At 37.7% G+C, this 17,641-nt stretch overlaps 1 protein-coding gene across 1 annotated transcript; it reads right to left on the reverse strand.

The window, feature by feature from the left end:
* Window positions 1-617: 617 nt before the first annotated feature.
* Window positions 618-14,932, reverse strand: LOC139454069 (protein NipSnap homolog 3A-like). The gene is made up of 6 exons (XM_071235567.1): window positions 14,866-14,932; window positions 4,967-5,168; window positions 4,298-4,462; window positions 3,361-3,468; window positions 3,025-3,090; window positions 618-1,303 (listed from the first exon to the last, which is right to left on the reverse strand). Exons 1-6 carry the CDS (start codon window positions 14,914-14,916, stop codon window positions 1,242-1,244), a joined length of 654 nt encoding a protein of 217 aa, XP_071091668.1. The 5' UTR covers window positions 14,917-14,932; the 3' UTR covers window positions 618-1,241.
* Between the last annotated feature and the right edge of the window lie 2,709 nt (window positions 14,933-17,641).

Below are 17,641 nucleotides of genomic sequence, written 5' to 3' on the forward strand. Positions count from 1 at the left end.
AGTACACAACACGAAGATTCCAGTACATGTACTCGCCACTTGTTTCAATCATCAAAGAATAGTGTCATTTGACAGGATGGCTTGTTTTAGCAGCATGTTATTCCACCTCGACTTGAAGTGACTGTGGCGAACTGGTCCAGTGTACTGATAATAACACAACTGAGTCAGAATACAGTGGACAGTTGAGGATGACATTAGGGTTGCGACCAGGTACGAAAACTGAACTCGAGTACCCGGCAGACAATACCCGAACCGGACTCGAGTACCCGTAGTTCAATGTTGTCCCACTTGTTTGTAATGCTTTTGCGAATAAAAGGTCATCAAACATCTACTGATGTATTCTAAGGTATTATATTTTTTATTAAATGCCTGCATGGCTTACCTGCTTTTTCATGGAACTCGTCGAACTACCTGCGTAGCTGATACATATGCCACAGAGACGGCATTTGGTCTTTTTCTTTGTGTCATCAAGGTCAAAATACGCCCAAACATGTGAACGTTTGTCCGCTTTGTCATCCATTTTGAAGTGACTTACGAGTTACGAAAGGCGATTAGAGTTATCTCCCCTGAACGGGTACTCGAGTCCTGAAAATTGGAAAATTCATAAACTGACTGAAATATTTAGGCATTTCATAAATTGCCTGTGTGAATCACATTTTACACACCGGCTGCAACACATACACTCCCACAAACCAAAAGGCTTGTGAAAACAATGAACTGCCCAGTGAAAACGTAGAGGAACAAGAATGATTCTGTTTAATGCTTCTGCAAATGACTGGAAACAGAACATCGTAATATCATAACTAAAACCGACCAAAGTTATATGTATGATATCAGGGAGTTACCATGTTCAAGGAATCTATCCATGAATATTCTTAGTTGCGTCAGCAATCAAATCGACTTTTGCTAGTAAGCCCTAGCAGGCAGTGTTAGACAGACTTCATTTCACGCTATTTACAATGCAATAGCTCTTTGGTTTGTGACAGATTTGCTAAGAGTGCATGCAAACACTCCCCTTGCATCTTCTTACAGTTTCTAGAAACTGTTCTTTATAGATTTCATATTTTTAGCTGCAAAGATCATGCTATCGCTAAATCATTTAATTTAATCAAGTTATTTCATTTTTCGTTAACATAGTTACAATACTGAATGTAGCCAGGATTATGCAGTATGTTGCTATAGTTAAAGTGTAACCATGGTTACAAGCGGTAACCACTGGTTACAGCAGTACATTGCCATGGTTACTGCAGTGTTGACCAGGCTGCCGGCAGCATGAGACGGGTGTGTACTTCACCTGACACACCTGAAACAGACAAATAACTTTGATTTTTATTTAATCCTCAAATAAGTTAAAACTTATTCAAATATCTAAAAACTGCTGTACCCACTGAAACTACCGATCACAATGTTAGCCAACTTGTAATTACAACAAGCATGGGGAACTACTCAACATTTGCAAAGGACCACCACACCTTGGATTAAAGATGACTAGTTTGAACCTTAACAAAAATTGTGTAGTAGATTAGTCACTGGCCACATAGACATTAGCTGGAAAACTACCAACCAATACTAATAATTTTACTAATATTACATGACAAATATTCCATCAGTTTCAGTTCTTTCATGCTGCAACTGAAAAGCAATCAAGGATACATTTTTGTTAGACTAGCAGTCAGACAAGCAGCATGTTCAATGTATACTGACTGGGCAAAGGGAAACAACTCTCATCTCTGCTCATGCAAACCCAATTGTCAGTTTTAGAATTGACTTAATAACCTTTTTCAAAGAAATTATTTTCAAGTAACGCAGGGCCTTTTATCACAGTCTACTACCACGCTGAAAGCTTGTTTTTGCTATCCCACCTCAATTCAGGCAACTGCCATGCCAAGATTTGAAGGTGTATGACTGTCATTTTAAATGTTGATTTCATTGAGATTTTGATCTTTTCATTACATTTTACTTTTGCATCTATCTTTTTGGTTTTTAAACTAGTGATTTAAAAGTATGGTAAAGGTCTTTAAAATCTTTAAATATTCTGTGTCTTGAACACACTACCTCGTCAGTGAAATGCTACAATATTTAAGAACAGAATGATTTCTCGAAATTATTGTAACTAAATTTCATTACATACTAGCTTCAACAACAAACAAAAAAAATACCGCCTGCCAATCTCATTAAAATCAGACCTCAGTTCTCCTTTCATCTGACCAATCAGAGCATTGTTTATCAGATTATGAAAGTGACAGTCGGAATGTGATTTCTAATCATGCAACCTCGAAAACTTAAACTCTGAACGATAGTTACAGGTTTAACGACCAAATCCATACAATCTGGACCATCTATTAGCCATTCCAGAATCCAGAATGTGCTTTCGTTCAGGTTTAAAATTTGTAAACGAGAATTTGTCAAAATATGTTTTGAAGCGTAGTCGCCAATTTGAAAATAGTGCCGTAAAGCACAAGAAAGCTGCCTTTCTGGTTGGTCATTCCATTGGTCGGTCAAAGTTCGCGCAAGGTCGGTCTGACATGACCCGTAATGGGATGTCCTCAGATCTTTGTTTAGCTGTAGCGAGAACTAAGATCTGATTTTAATGAGATTGCACCGCCTGCCGGCTCAATATTTTCAAAAGCCATTGCCTGAGAACCAATTCTTTTATTTTTTTAAGCCTTAAGTTTGTAAAATTCCTAAATATCTGCTAGTGAGTAAGTTGTGTTTAACGCGGCTTTTAACAGTATTCCAGTCATATCACGGAGTGTTAGCTTTATGTGGGAGGAAAGCCCCAAGTAATGCAGGTCTTAGACGTTTACCACTTCTGTGAAACCCACGAGCACGGGTATGGTGTTGACAAACGTAGAAACATAATCGGAGCAAACCGGGATTCGAACCCACAATCATAGGTTTCTGGCGTGCCCAAGGGAGGCAACTCTGCACAGCGAATTGCAGCGCCTTAGACGACTGGGCCACCCGGGCCCCCTAAATAGCTACTAATCAGCTTCAGTACCCAGCCATTCTGTACAGTTTTACCTTCAAGACTCAAGTGACTAGCTTGGACTGCATCATCAATGGAAGTGTGATGGAGAAGTCGAAATTCTGAAATAATACAACATTCTAAATTGCAAATACTCCCACATCTGAATCCAATTGTATGATATTGTGTGTTCCTCTGCTTCTGTGGGAATAGAATACATGTATCAAGAAAACAAATGTTTACTTTGATCCCAAGAAATATGAATTTTTCAATGCCTGACTGTTCTATCCTTACTATGTGTTAGACTGTGGGACAAATAGACCTATACAATCTACTTTCTGAGCATAGACCTAGTATTCTTGAAACAGTTATGTCTGCAGTTGTACACTTGCCTTTATTGACCTGTCCAAACATTGTTTGGAAGGCAGCTAACAGTGTGGTCCCTGGTGACAGAGATCCTATCCTACTGCAATCAGGGACTGTCTGTAGCTCAAACACACCTGCAAATAATATATACAATGTCAAGGTCACATCAAGAAATTTCCAGGTGTGTTCCAAATTGAAATATTGTCATGCGTTTTTAGTCTTTAAAATATGATTCAGAATGCAGCTATGGTGGAAAAATGGAATGGAGAAAGACTAGGTAAATGGGTATGTAAGCCAATTAATGATTTCTATTAATCAAAAATTGATGTTTTTGAAATGACTTCATTCAAAATTACTAAGACTGCGAACTACCCTGAGCTCTGTTTCAAATCAGACTTGTGGTCAATTATGCAAAATTGATATGCATTATTGACATAATCAGTGTCCCTTCTTATACACTATGAAACCATCTGATTTCTGATTTGATCAGAGTAGTGTTAACACTGATTGATAACTTTAAGAAATAATGTAGTGACTACACACGCATGCACACACACACACACGAAAACACACACACACAAACGAAAACACACATGAACACACACACACACGAAAACACACACACGAAAACACACACACGAAAACACACACACACACACACACACACACACACACACACACACACACACACACACACACACACACACACACACACACACACACACACACAAGCAATTCATATTGAATCTGCAATATGTATGTTACTTTTAGGTACTTACGGTTATGTGTGTATATGTAGTCATAATAACCTACTCTGTCAATTCCATGAATATGCATTGTAAATCGGTAATACATCCTAACTGCCATATCACCTTGCAAATACTGTCAGGAACATTAACCTGGTAGCAATAACAACATTTGGGAATATATGTGTCCCATCATTGCCAACACTGATGTAGTTACCGCCTGGTGTGACGTTGCTGAGGTGGAGGTGTGTCCCCTGCTTGAGGGTGAGCAGGGAGTTCTCCTGCCGCGCCCACATCGGACTTGCAGCTGCTATATAATTCTTCTGCCAGGATTCATCTCCGCCTAGTTCCTTCCGGACTCGAGCTCGGTCACTGAGACTTTCTGTAAACAAATCACAAAACGTTAGATTTCTCAAAATATCTACCCCTTGTGAAGATTTGGGTTAGAATAGGTCTTTATCAACCCATGCTTGTTGTAAGAAGCGACTAACAGGTTCAGTTGGTCAGGCTCGATGACTTGGCTGTGAAATGTCATCATATCCAAACTGTGTAGATCGATGCTCATGATGTCAATCAATGGATTGTCTGGTCCAGACTAAATTATTTATATATAGCGTTAAACAACAAACAAATGTTATAATAATTTCCAGAGTTGTGTACCTTTGGCACACCAGAATCCTATGATCATGATTTTGAAATCCAGCTTCACCCTGATTATGTTTGTCAGCTCCATACTCATGTTCATAGGTTTCATCAAAGTTGTAAATGTCTGAGACCTGTATCACTTCGGGCTTTCTTCCCAAATCAAGCTAAAACGCAGTGCTATAACAGAAATGCTCTTCAAAGCAGCACCAAACAAACATACTCATTATTCCTCTATACTTACCATATTCCCAGATGTGTACTGCATCATTGATGCCTCCAAGTTCACTGAGCCAGAAGCCCAACAGCGGGGACTTGGCAGTGCGGAGGTGCATCCATTTGGTGGAGAGCTCAATGAAGGACTTGATGTCTTTAGGATAGATGTTGTAGATCCTCAGCTCATACACTGGAGATCTCTTGCCTTGTGTGCTGGAGTTCCTGGCAGCCTGTAACCACGACAACAATGATGCTACAAACACATTCAAGATCTATTGACTTGTGCGCTGGAGCTCCTGGCAGCCTGTAACCATGACAACAATGATGCTACAAACACATTCAAGATCTATTAACTTGTGCGCTGGAGTTCCTGGCAGTCTGTAACCATGACAACAATGATGCTACAAACACATTAAAGATCTATTGACTTGTGTACTGGAGTTCCTGGCAGCCTGTAACCATGACAACAATGATGCTACAAACACATTCAAGATCTATTGACTTGTGTACTGGAGTTCCTGGCAGCCTGTAACCATGACAACAATCATGCTACAAACACATTCAATATCTCTTGCCTTGTGTACTGGAGTTCCTGGCAGCCTGTAACCATGTCAACAATCATGCTACAAACACATTAAAGATCTCTTGCCTTGTGCGCTGGAGTTCCTGGCAGCCTGTAACCATGTCAACAATCATGCTACAAACACATTCAAGATCTATTGACATGTGTACTGGAGTTCCTGGCAGCCTGTAATCATGTCAACAATCATGCTACAAACACATTAAAGATCTCTTGCCTTGTGCGCTGGAGTTTCTGGCAGCCTGTAACCATGTCAACAATCATGCTACAAACACATTCAAGATCTATTGACTTGTGCGCTGGAGTTCCTGGCAGCCTGTAACCATGACAACAATGATGCTACAAACACATTCAAGATCTATTAACTTGTGCGCTGGAGTTCCTGGCAGCCTGTAACCATGACAACAATGATGCTACAAACACATTCAAGATCCATTGACTTGTACGCTGGAGATCCTGGCAGCCTGTAACCATGACAACAATGATGCTACAAACACATTAAAGATCTATTGACTTGTGTACTGGAGTTCCTGAAAGCCTGTAACCATGTCAACAATCATGCTACAAACACATTCAAGATCTCTTGCCTTGTGTACTGGAGTTCCTGGCAGCCTGTAACCACGACAACAATGATGCTACAAACACATTCAAGATCTATTGACTTGTGTGCTGGAGTTCCTGGCAGCCTGTAACCATGACAACAATGATGCTACAAACACATTCAAGATCTATTGACTTCTGCGCTGGAGTTCCTGGCAGCCTGTAACCATGTCAACAATCATGCTACAAACACATTAAAGATCTCTTGCCTTGTGCGCTGGAGTTTCTGGCAGCCTGAAACCATGTCAACAATCATGCTACAAACACATTAAAGATCTTTTGCCTTGTGCGCTGGAGTTCCTGGCAGCCTGTAATCATGTCAACAATCATGCTACAAACACATTCAAGATCTATTGACTTGTGTACTGGAGTTCCTGGCAGCCTGTAACCATGACAACAATCATGCTACAAACACATTCAAGATCTCTTGCCTTGTGTACTGGAGTTCCTGGCAGCCTGTAACCATGACAACAATCATGCTACAAACACATTAAAGATCTCTTGCCTTGTGTACTGGAGTTCCTGGCAGCCTGTAACCATGTCAACAATCATGCTACAAACACATTAAAGATCTCTTGCCTTGTGTACTGGAGTTCCTGGCAGCCTGTAATCATGTCAACAATCATGCTACAAACACATTCAAGATCTATTGACTTGTGTACTGGAGTTCCTGGCAGCCTGTAAACATGACAACAATCATGCTACAAACACATTCAAGATCTATTGACTTGTGTACTGGAGTTCCTGGCAGCCTGTAACCATGTCAACAATCATGCTACAAACACATTCAAGATCTATTGACTTGTGTGCTGGAGTTCCTGGCAGCCTGTAACCATGTCAACAATCATGCTACAAACACATTAAAGATCTATTGACTTGTGTACTGGAGTTCCTGGCAGCCTGTAACCATGTCAACAATCATGCTACAAACACATTCAATATCTCTTGCCTTGTGTACTGGAGTTCCTGGCAGCCTGTAACCATGTCAACAATCATGCTACAAACACATTCAATATCTCTTGCCTTGTGTACTGGAGTTCCTGGCAGCCTGTAACCATGACAACAATATAAACACATTAAAGATCTATTGCTTTGCATATTGCATTCTGAACAGCCTGTAACCATAAAAACTTTCAGAATTATTTAAAGTTTCGTCTACAAATTAAAAGCTGAAAAACTGTTGATAGTGCATAAGTGTAATTCACTACACATTGATGATGACTAGCGCCATGTTGCCTGTAGTTGCACAAACTGAGATATACGTGTTGTCATAGCAACACATCATCAGTGATTACAGATGATGTTATCCATTGTTCAAGGCGTCACAGATGGTTTCATGCTATGTCGTTTCAACAATAGATTGACACAGATGATGTCTCCACTTGATCATGAAACCACAATTGACTGAGTAATATATAGAATAATCTACTCTCAACTCGGATTTACAGATAATCTGTCCCTCGTGAAATAGTGTTCCCTTGCCAAAGCTCAGAACGTAAAATAAATTCACTCAGGACAGCTAATCTGTAACTCCTTGCAGCCCTTAGGCCACATATTTTTTATTTTCGTTTCATTTTTCAAATAAAAGATTTATTTTTATTAAATCTCCCGCAAGTAATATAGTCCCCCTTATACAATATCAAATATTATATATATATTCCATCTACATCACTATCAGTGATTCAAGAAGCCAGCTGCAGTTTTAATTCCAAGGCAGAATGAATTTTATATAAATGAATAAATGATTGACGTAGATATTTATTTTTATTTTTATTTCGACCTACTTGTGTGGAAAAACTGGAATAAATCTGTGAAACATAAAACCAAAAAAGTGTGACCTTAGGTTTTTGTCAAATTCCACATCTCCAGTATAGTAGCATTGATGAAGGTAATGCAACCCTGGTGAGGTGAGGTGAAATGGGGTTTAACGTCGTGTCCAAGATTATTGCACTTATATAGCGACGTGCATGCACGTGTATGTGTGTGTGTGGCTGCTTGTACTAGTCCGGACTAATGCTGATTTATAGTGCTAGCTCACTGAGATACCATGCTGCAGTTTAACATGAATACCCCACTCAGACACAGTATACTGACTCCGAGCCGACCAGTCCTTGTTTTAACCCCTTAATGCCGAGCACCAGACAGGGTAACAACAAGTACCATCTTTTAACGTCTTTTGGTATGACGCAGCTGGGGATCGAACCCCCGACCTTCCTCTCTCTGGGCGGACACTCTATCATTAGACCATGGAAGCGGTCCTAATGCAACCCAGACTGAATGAGTGAGTGAGTAGGTTTTCCATATGATGACCAGAACATATGTGCCATGGTCAGCCAGCAATGAAACCTTATTTAATACAGACTGGTTCCGGTTGTATTTGCATTGCGTCACCTTCCAGACGTGGCGAGGAGTTTCTTGTTTCAATCTCATCTCATGAATCTATTTTTAGATAATAACCATATTAAGATTTCCCTTTTGTTAAAGTTACTGAAATGACAAATATCTTCCCACAGGACAGATTATTCATGATATGCGCTATTTGGGGGGATTTTGTTTCCCCATTAAATAGAACTGAAATACATCATTACTGAAACTTCATTATCCAGAGGGCAATTATGATATTGATAGAACTGAATTAGGCTATCAATTATAACTGAATTAATCATACTAATCATAACATTGAATGTAAATAGGTTTGCTTTTACAAGTGGTATCATGAATAATAAAACTTGTATTTTAAATCACTAAAAAATAAATGTGGAATTACTGCCGCTGTTACATGTGTCATCTTTGACATAATACGTGAAATACATTCCAAATACTTCCTGTTTATTAAATACCAAGGTTAACAATTATTAAAATCATAAATCATAAATTTGTACATGTTTTATGATTGTGGATTAATCATTTGGTTGACAAAATGCAAGCCTTTCGTGTTGATAATCTTGCTTAAAATGTTTCTCTGGCTGCAATAATTTCCTAAAGTTTCCTTGCAAACTGGTCATGAAGTTCTTTTGGAACACTATGGACTAAGATATTTCTAATTCTGGTCTGGCTAGTACATATTGGGTATCATTTTCCAATTGCAATTTTAGAACAAACTAATATATTGGCCTACATACCGATATGATTAATACTCTTGAATGTTCCAATTTTTGCTTGCCAAATCTCGATTGGAACTCCCATTTTTGTTTTGTCGGGTTTGTTGGTTTTTCTCAATTTAGAATTATCAGTTTTTTCCACTTTTCTCTGAGCTTTTGTTGACAGTGCTCTACTACTCAGGGGAGATAATCCATCTTGCTGTTTTCTGTTGGTTATGGCTATGTATGATGTGAACAAAATATACAATGTCATTCTTATTTCATTAGATCATTAACACAAAGACTAAATGATATATATTTACAAAATTGGTCTGAATCTGTGTCTGAATCAAACAAATGTATTTGTAACAAAATGGTAAAAAATGATTTATATCCCGAACAGTATTGTTTAAATGTAAAAAAATTAAGAGTTTCCCTAGCAAGATTTTGATGTTGTTATTTATTGAAACTGGACGTTACACGGGTATTTAAAGAGAAGAACGCATTTGTCACTTGTGCGCCCTAAATGACATAGAATATGAATACCACTTCCTTCTTATATGCCCATTTTATGCAAGATTAAGGGCTAAGTATATACCTAAATATTACCATGTCAATCCCAATTTCTTTAAATTCGCATCTCTGTTAAACAACTCTAAGCACTTACTTTTACAAAATGTATCTATGTACATTTATCATGCAATGAGACACAGGAAAAATATTATGTTACAGACTGTGGCCTCCATCAGTACGGAAATAAAAAAATTGATAGATTAATAATCTGCAACAAGCTGGCTTATATGACATTAATTCTGATAGTTGGCATGAAGGGTTTGAAATTCCTTTTGTTACAGTGCCAATGGCATTGTTAAAGTTGCCATGACACTAAGGCTGGGACGAGTCCAAATTTACTACCCAGGTACCCAACCCCCTATTGCCCTACCTGCTGTAGGTCTCAAGAGATGGGTACAAAATGTCCGACTGGGACTAGTTTGACCGTAGCCCTGGCAAAATGTATCTAGATAAAATTATAGAATGATCTGGTCATGCTTACACTGAAGTTGACTGAAGCGTTAATTTTATTCAAACATTTGAAAGTCAGAAGGAATGCAAACATAAGTAGCTTGTAGTGTAACCATGGAGTTCTAGATAATTTTTGTCATTAAACAATATGTCATGTGACTAACCACGGATCCGGGTAGTCCTGTGGGTACCCGGGTCCTACTCAGGACCCATCCGACCAGAGTACCCAAGTACCCGAGTTAGCCGTCCCAGCCGTAAATGACACGGTTAAAATGAGATCCAGTGCTTAAAGGGCGGACTTAGAAATCACAGTTTCAGCAAAAATGTTTATTCCATGAAGCCTGTAATATATATACATTTGCAAAATTAAACTGGACACACTCAGTGAAAATGAACATATATTTAGAACATGCTTAATGTGATAAACGGAGAGTATGATTCACAAAATAATCTGGGGAATCCGAAACGTAAATGGTATCTTCAGTGTCAGTAAGGGGCGGTGGGGTAGCCTAGTGGTTAAAGCATTCGCTCGTCATGCCGAAGACCCGGGTTCGATTCCCAACATGGGTACAATGTGTGAAGCCCATTTCTGGTGTCCCCCGCCGTGATATTGCTGGAATATTGCTAAAAGCGACGTAAAACCATATTCACTCACTCCATCAGTGTCAGTGACAGGGATTTTGCTAACTCCTGTTACCTCAATGAATGGACATTCACTGAGTTTGAAGATGGAGGAAAAGTATTGTTCTTGTTGACACATGTAAATTCAAAAGAGCAGTTCTTAACATCCTCATATGTGCCCTTTGGCACACCTAATTAAAAAAAAAATCATTTGTTCCTGAATTTCGTAAAATCATTTATAAGTTTAAATTTTAAAGACATAAAGTTTAATTGTCTGATCATAACTAGGCAAAAATATACTCAAAATAGGTAAACTAATATGTCGATACAAGCAAGTTAGAATTTCACCAGATACATCACAACAAATGTACTGTATATGACCGTAGATAAGCCGATCTCAGAGATAAGCCAAGGATAATCCTCAACAGTGATTTGTCAAATTGTTTCAAGTGGAAAAAAAGTATCCGAAAATACACAATAGTGCGACCACATAACCCTGGTTTTGGTTATCATTATTTTAAAGATATATAGTAAAACTTGCAATTAAAATAAAAGGATATCAGAATATATTATTCACAGTAAAATAGTAATTTAAGATACTATTTTTTCTGATCATTGCATCAAAATCATTTTCTGTTATATTATTGGATGTGTTTAACGTAATCACCGGTAGATTGGGAGAACACGTGTGTACAGCTGATTGCTATTTCTGGCTTACTTTACGAGACAATATACACGGTAATCTTTATCCCTGCATATAAAACAATGCCTAGCATAACAAGAAATAAAATCGAAATAGTAAATCATCATGTCTAGTGATGTTTAAATGCAAATTCCCCACTTTCATTGGCAAAGTTTGTTATAGTTTGTTCATTCACCTGAAGTGATACGATGTAGTTTTTTGACCAACAGAAAAAGAGTTTGATGAAAGTGTAACCCATACATAAGCCGACCCCTTTCTACAGAATCTTTTTTCTGGGCCTCAAAATTCAGCTAATCTACGGTCATATAAGGTAGTTGAATGCACTTCAAACTGCATGAAAAACCCTTTACAAATTACATAAAATCTGCGTCACCTGGTTAAAAAAAAAAAATTCTTGTGTGCAACAACTAGACTTGCACAATTATTAGTTTAAATCATAATTTCTAAATCATATAAATAATAAGAACAAGTGGTCCCTATAAGAGACTGGTGTACTGTCAACTTATCTAGACTTGCCTGTTCTAAGGATAGAATTACTGATAAGGTTTGATTGATACGTGTTATAAGATATGAAGGTTTTAAAATTGGTAGATTAAATTAGCAACTGAGATTGTTAGTGGCAGTATCCTTGAAGGGGGTTAAGGTACTGTAAAATTATTGTCCTCCTGAGAGGGTACGTAAGTTCCACACCATTCAAAGTAAATTTAGTACTACCACGATTTTAATCGTAGTATATCTGTTAGTTTTAATTGATGGCTCAACTTGCATACAATCACCAGCGGCTGAAGGGATGATGTAAATCCTGCTAGGGTCCATGCAGGTAGCAAAAGTACTGTAAGTCCCCATGGTCCCTTGTGTGGTGATCTACCTTCAGTGGTTGGCGATCAATAGCCCATTTTTATCATGTATTGTGTATTGTTACATCTTTTTATTGTTCCATGCTAGTTTTATATTCACATCTGTGATATCCTAGTTTGTTTTACTGTCCTTCGTTGACAGGTTTTGATATTGTCAAAATGTCTTTATTTATATATATAATTGAATCTCGTCACTATATGGCTGAAATATTGCCGATGTGACGATAAATCTTAACTCACTCACTCACTATACATATCCATTCAGTACAGCCTTGGAGCAAGGCTACACCACAGGGTACCCATCAAGTTAAGTGTGTCCACAAGAAGAATACTTTTGATCTTGACTGGTGCAAGTCATTATATCCCCATTGACTAGATCGATGCTCATAGTGTCGTAATCGGGTGCTCGGGCTCGCTGACTTGGTTGATGTATGTCATCGTATCCCAATTGCGTGGATCGATGCTCATGATGTCAATCACTGGATTGTCTGGTCCAGACTTGATTATTTACAGACTACCGTCATACAGCTGGAATATTGCTGAGTGCGGCGATAAACAACAAACAAACATTTTGGAACCCATTGAATGTCATTTCACCATAAGTCAGAAAATATGCAGTTGTTGCTGGGGGACCGGTCATTTATGACCGGGGTGGAAGGGTCAAAGGGAATCAGGTGAGGGTCACCAAACTATGTCAAGTCTTTAGGGGAGGGTCACACTAAATAATACACATATTTGAGGAAGATCATGACAAAAATGGACAAGGACATTGAGAGGGTCATCCAAAAATATGAGCGAGTGAGTGAGTTGGCTTGAATCACTGGCTTCATATCATAAATAATTTTATTAAAGAAATATTATTCCCAATATGCCCTTCAGGCTCTTGGAACTTATAAACCATGCCATTATGATTCTAACCTGTGTCAGTTGCACTCTAATATTAAACCCTGACCACAGGAAGTCACCTGTCAACATACTGTGAGGGTGTAGGGGTTTATGGGTGAGGGAAAGGAGTATGCAGGCGCAGGTAGCACAATGTTCTGGGGCAGACCCAGGGCAAGGCCAAATAGCAAACTGATAACCTAGTTAAAAGTCCTGTCCCTTGGAGTTCTGTTTATGTCCCTGCTTCAAACATACAGTTTTCTTCAATGAAAAGAGGAGCTAACGAACTGTTTTAGCCCCAATACATTACTTTTCAAAACTTTCAGCATGGTTTATTTTGGGAGTAAACCTGAGGACAATTATTTTTTATGAGGTTTACTTTGTCATATCATGACCTGGATTGGATTTCTGACATGGATAGATTTGTGAAGCCCATTTTGGCTGGATGATTGTAATAAACCCATTCACAATAGTTTAAAAACTACATAGACTTGATGATAAAATATTACACATTAACACATTGTGTTCATTGTGATACATAATTTACATAAATAGTTTTACATAGCATTATATAGAGAATCTCACCCGAGTGTCTTTTGATATCAAATATATCAACACGAGTTGATAAAAGTGGAAAAATTCTGAGGCTTGCCGAGGATTTTTGCCACTTTTATCAACGAGTGTTGATATATTTGATATCAAAAGACACAAGGGTGAGATTTTATTTATCATCCAACATCATTTTTCCAGCTTTTTCAATTTGTTGACAGTAATTAGCAGTGTCTTCAGTGTAAAAATGTACTGCTAACAGCTTCAGTAGCAGAGTAATTAGTGATGTCATTTGATTGTGACGTCATGGTAACCAGTGACGTCACAATGGTCTGCAAAGCATTGTGATGTAATTTCATTGCAGCGATATCTACAGTGTAGATATCGCTTGACCTCTTCCAAGCCATATCTCCTGTGGGAGCCAGTTTTGGATGATAAATAAATGTAACTAACAAATTAAATTAACACATATTTTATCACATAGGAATGAAAACCATACATTGTTATCCCCTGGATATTTAGGAAATGTTATGCAAATATGACACTGATATGTCAGAATATTTGGAGAAAAAGAATGTTTGTTTTGTTTGAGAGACAGATGGTTAAAACCCCTGACAATTATAAAAAAAGAGACATCATATCTCACATTGACAATATCAACATGATCTAGGTGAAGTAATTAAATAAATGCAAATCCTTGTGAAAATAATCACATGAATGATTTATCCAGAGATTCTAGATTATTACTGAAATTTAAAATAATGACTTTCAGTTGGGGTTGATGTAATTTTTAAAATGTTCTGCATTGAAAGATGAGCTCCAAAAGAGCTTATTTATTGAACATGTTGAATGATATTAAACCCCAGCATATATTTAAAAAAAACTATTTTGAGTGCACTTATATTTAGCGACCTCTATAATTTTGAAACAGTAATATTTTATTTTCATCTTTTGAAACACAATATATTTTAACATGAAACTTGCAACAGTTTCGAATTAAAAGGTGTCATTTCTTGTCAAAGATGCACTTACCAGCATAGGCTTGAAGACATTTCTACAAAACAATCTGCCTGACCATGTCATATTGTGCCACGTTCTGTTGACTTTATAAGTTCGGGACAGCACATATAGAAACCATTATCTTTAACCTATTTACGAGTACTGACGGAAATTACCGAGCAGCAAGTGCTTGCCAACTCAATACTTCGGGTGTTTTTGTAACATCCCTTACCATTGGTAGATTTTGCCAACGTCTGTCGTTTGTCCAATCAATGACACCGTTAGAAAAAAGAATGGAATTTGCAATGGCGTCGATGTAAACAGTTACGGTCGTCGCTATTTTACATACTTTTCGAGACCAAGGAAGCGTACCGCTTTTATCGAGTGGTATAGCTCTTCGTATCGCGCGTACAAGTCAAACTCGTCGCTATTTTACATACTTTTCGAGACCAAGGAAGCGTACCGCTTTTATCGAGTGGTATAGCTCTTCGTATCGCGCGTACAACTCAGTTTGACTGTTATTCTATGTGCGTTCGGCTGATACATGTGCGCTGTTATCGCTCTGTCGCCTGGCAAACAAGAAATGTTATAATACGGACGGATGCGGTGAATTCGTAGACACCGCCACCTCCAAGACAAACCGGGAGTGGAGTTAGATATTGGAATTAAATGATGATAAGTAATCTTAGCATTATTATTATTATCACTGATCGCCATACCGGTCTCGTTTATGTTTCTGAGTGTTTCGTTTGCATATGTTGTTTTTTTTTTTAATTTCAAAAGTGTTTAATAAAAGATATGGTAAGGCCTCTTTGTAAATAAATTAATAACCCCGTAAGTGATGAATAGGGGATTACCGTACTTTTGTTATGAAAGCATTAGCAGTATCCTTTGAGCATTAGCAGTATCCTTTGTAAATAGGTACATACATGTATATCCAAGCAGAGAGGGACAAGATGATAGCAATAATATTATTGTCATTTAAAACTTACTATTTGAAATACATTTGCCACATAATAATTCAATATCTATATGTAATAAATCAATAGATGAGTATATTTCCCTACCATATGTCTTTTGTCTACGAGTTCCCTGAATTTTGTCTTCGATTTTGGAGTGTCTAGGAATTCTCCTTGTTCCCATTTAGTGTGGTGAGGAATATCTATGTGAGAATTTTAATGTGTATAGAGGCTAGAAGTATGTATATTGTTTCGCAATTTTATGTCAAGTTTCATATTTAGGACGTGTTTGTTATTTCATTCTTATTTAAGAAAGTACAATGTTTCCCAATAGCATTAACAACCACTAAAATAAAATAATTTTATTTTCATCTTACACATTTTCACCCTGCTTCATAGAAAAAAAACCATTCTAATAGGAGGGTCCGACTTTCTTTCCCAACGCAATATTTTCACCACATCCAACACGTCCTTTAATCATTATTTTGTGTGTAGAAGTTGAGGCAATTGTTTTTAAAGTATTTCCTGGTACAAATTGTAATCTTAAAAGATTACCGTGGTTACACCTCTTATCATACCCACAGTGGACGTCTCTACATTTTCATTTCCCAATATGCCATACATGTGTACCACCATTCACCACTTCGGTGAAACCCACATTTTCTTTTGTCAGGGTCTGTATGTGACACTATTTAAATAGTCAGGCTTTCAGAGGTCATTTTCATACCACTTCTAAAACCATCCAATGAGGCTGAATAAGGCCATCAAAGAATAAATTATGCCGTAGAGTAATATTACAATTGTGCAAATATGATGAAACAAATACCCGACAACGCGTTTCGTGATCGTGGTTGTCTTTAGCAATAACACACCGACCATACCCTCCAAAAAAAATCTAGCTCCGAGGCTCACGGCTCCGTGCTTTAAATGTTGTTGACCATGCATTCAGACACTCTAGACTGCATTCTAGTTCCAAACATACTTTCAATCATGAATCTGATATAGCTGCCACCCCATGTGACCTAGGACTTAAAGACTCCAAAATATCATGCATTCCTTGGACTGTTTGGGAACAACACGTTCAATCAGTTTTAATTAATTAATTTATATATATAGGTCTTAAATCTTCAGACCATTGAGTCTGTATATAACCCACAATGGCATCGAACATTGAGAGAAATCGGACAACTATCTCAAGAGTCACAGATGGCTGAAAAATGGTGTATTAGAGCTGAAAAAACAGTTTTTGATCCTGGAACAGATCACAGCATAAGAGGTCACAGGTTCATATACCTTTTAAGTAGTCCGACATATTAATAGTTTAACAATGACTTTAGACGAGACAGAAGGGTACGTTCAGCGACAAATGTGTAGATTGGCATCTAAGAAGTTCTAAAAAAGATAGAAGGTAACAATATACCACGGTTTAACACCTATTTTCCAAAGCTCCCACGCCCTATATAAACATTACCAACCTACTTTTCGAGACAAACATGGCCACCCCCATATAACACTTTTGGAGACCATTTTTCAACGATTTTTTAAAAATAAGTTAGACCAGCTAGAAAGATACTTTCTGCGACAAAAGTGTAGATGGACATATTAATAATTTAAATAAAAATAGAAAGTGACAATATACCCCGGTTTAGCACCTTTCCGTTCCAGTTTTCCAAACCCTCCACGCCCTATATAAATATCACCAATCTACTTTTCGAGACCATAATGGCCGCCTTCTATAAATACCATCAACAGACTTTTGGAGACCATTTTTCAACGATTTTAAAAAAATTAAGTTAGACAAGCTAGAAAGATACTTTCTGCAACAAAAGTGTAGATTGACATCTTAATAA

Source organism: Haliotis cracherodii, unplaced genomic scaffold (genome assembly GCF_022045235.1).
Source record: "Haliotis cracherodii isolate W230 unplaced genomic scaffold, xgHalCrac1.p SCAF_10, whole genome shotgun sequence".
NCBI classification, from domain to species: domain Eukaryota; kingdom Metazoa; phylum Mollusca; class Gastropoda; order Lepetellida; family Haliotidae; genus Haliotis; species Haliotis cracherodii.

Excerpts from the sequence above, each read along its gene's own strand:
- LOC139454069 (XM_071235567.1), bottom strand. The coding sequence starts at position 14,916 with ATGACATGGTCAGGCAGATTGTTTTGTAGAAATGTCTTCAAGCCTATG. Across the intron at positions 5,169-14,865 it reads ATGTCTTCAAGCCTATGCTG|GCTGCCAGGAACTCCAGCAC; the intron begins GTAAGTGCATCT and ends TCGTGGTTACAG. Across the intron at positions 3,091-3,360 it reads GTTTGGACAGGTCAATAAAG|AATTTCGACTTCTCCATCAC; the intron begins GCAAGTGTACAA and ends GTATTATTTCAG.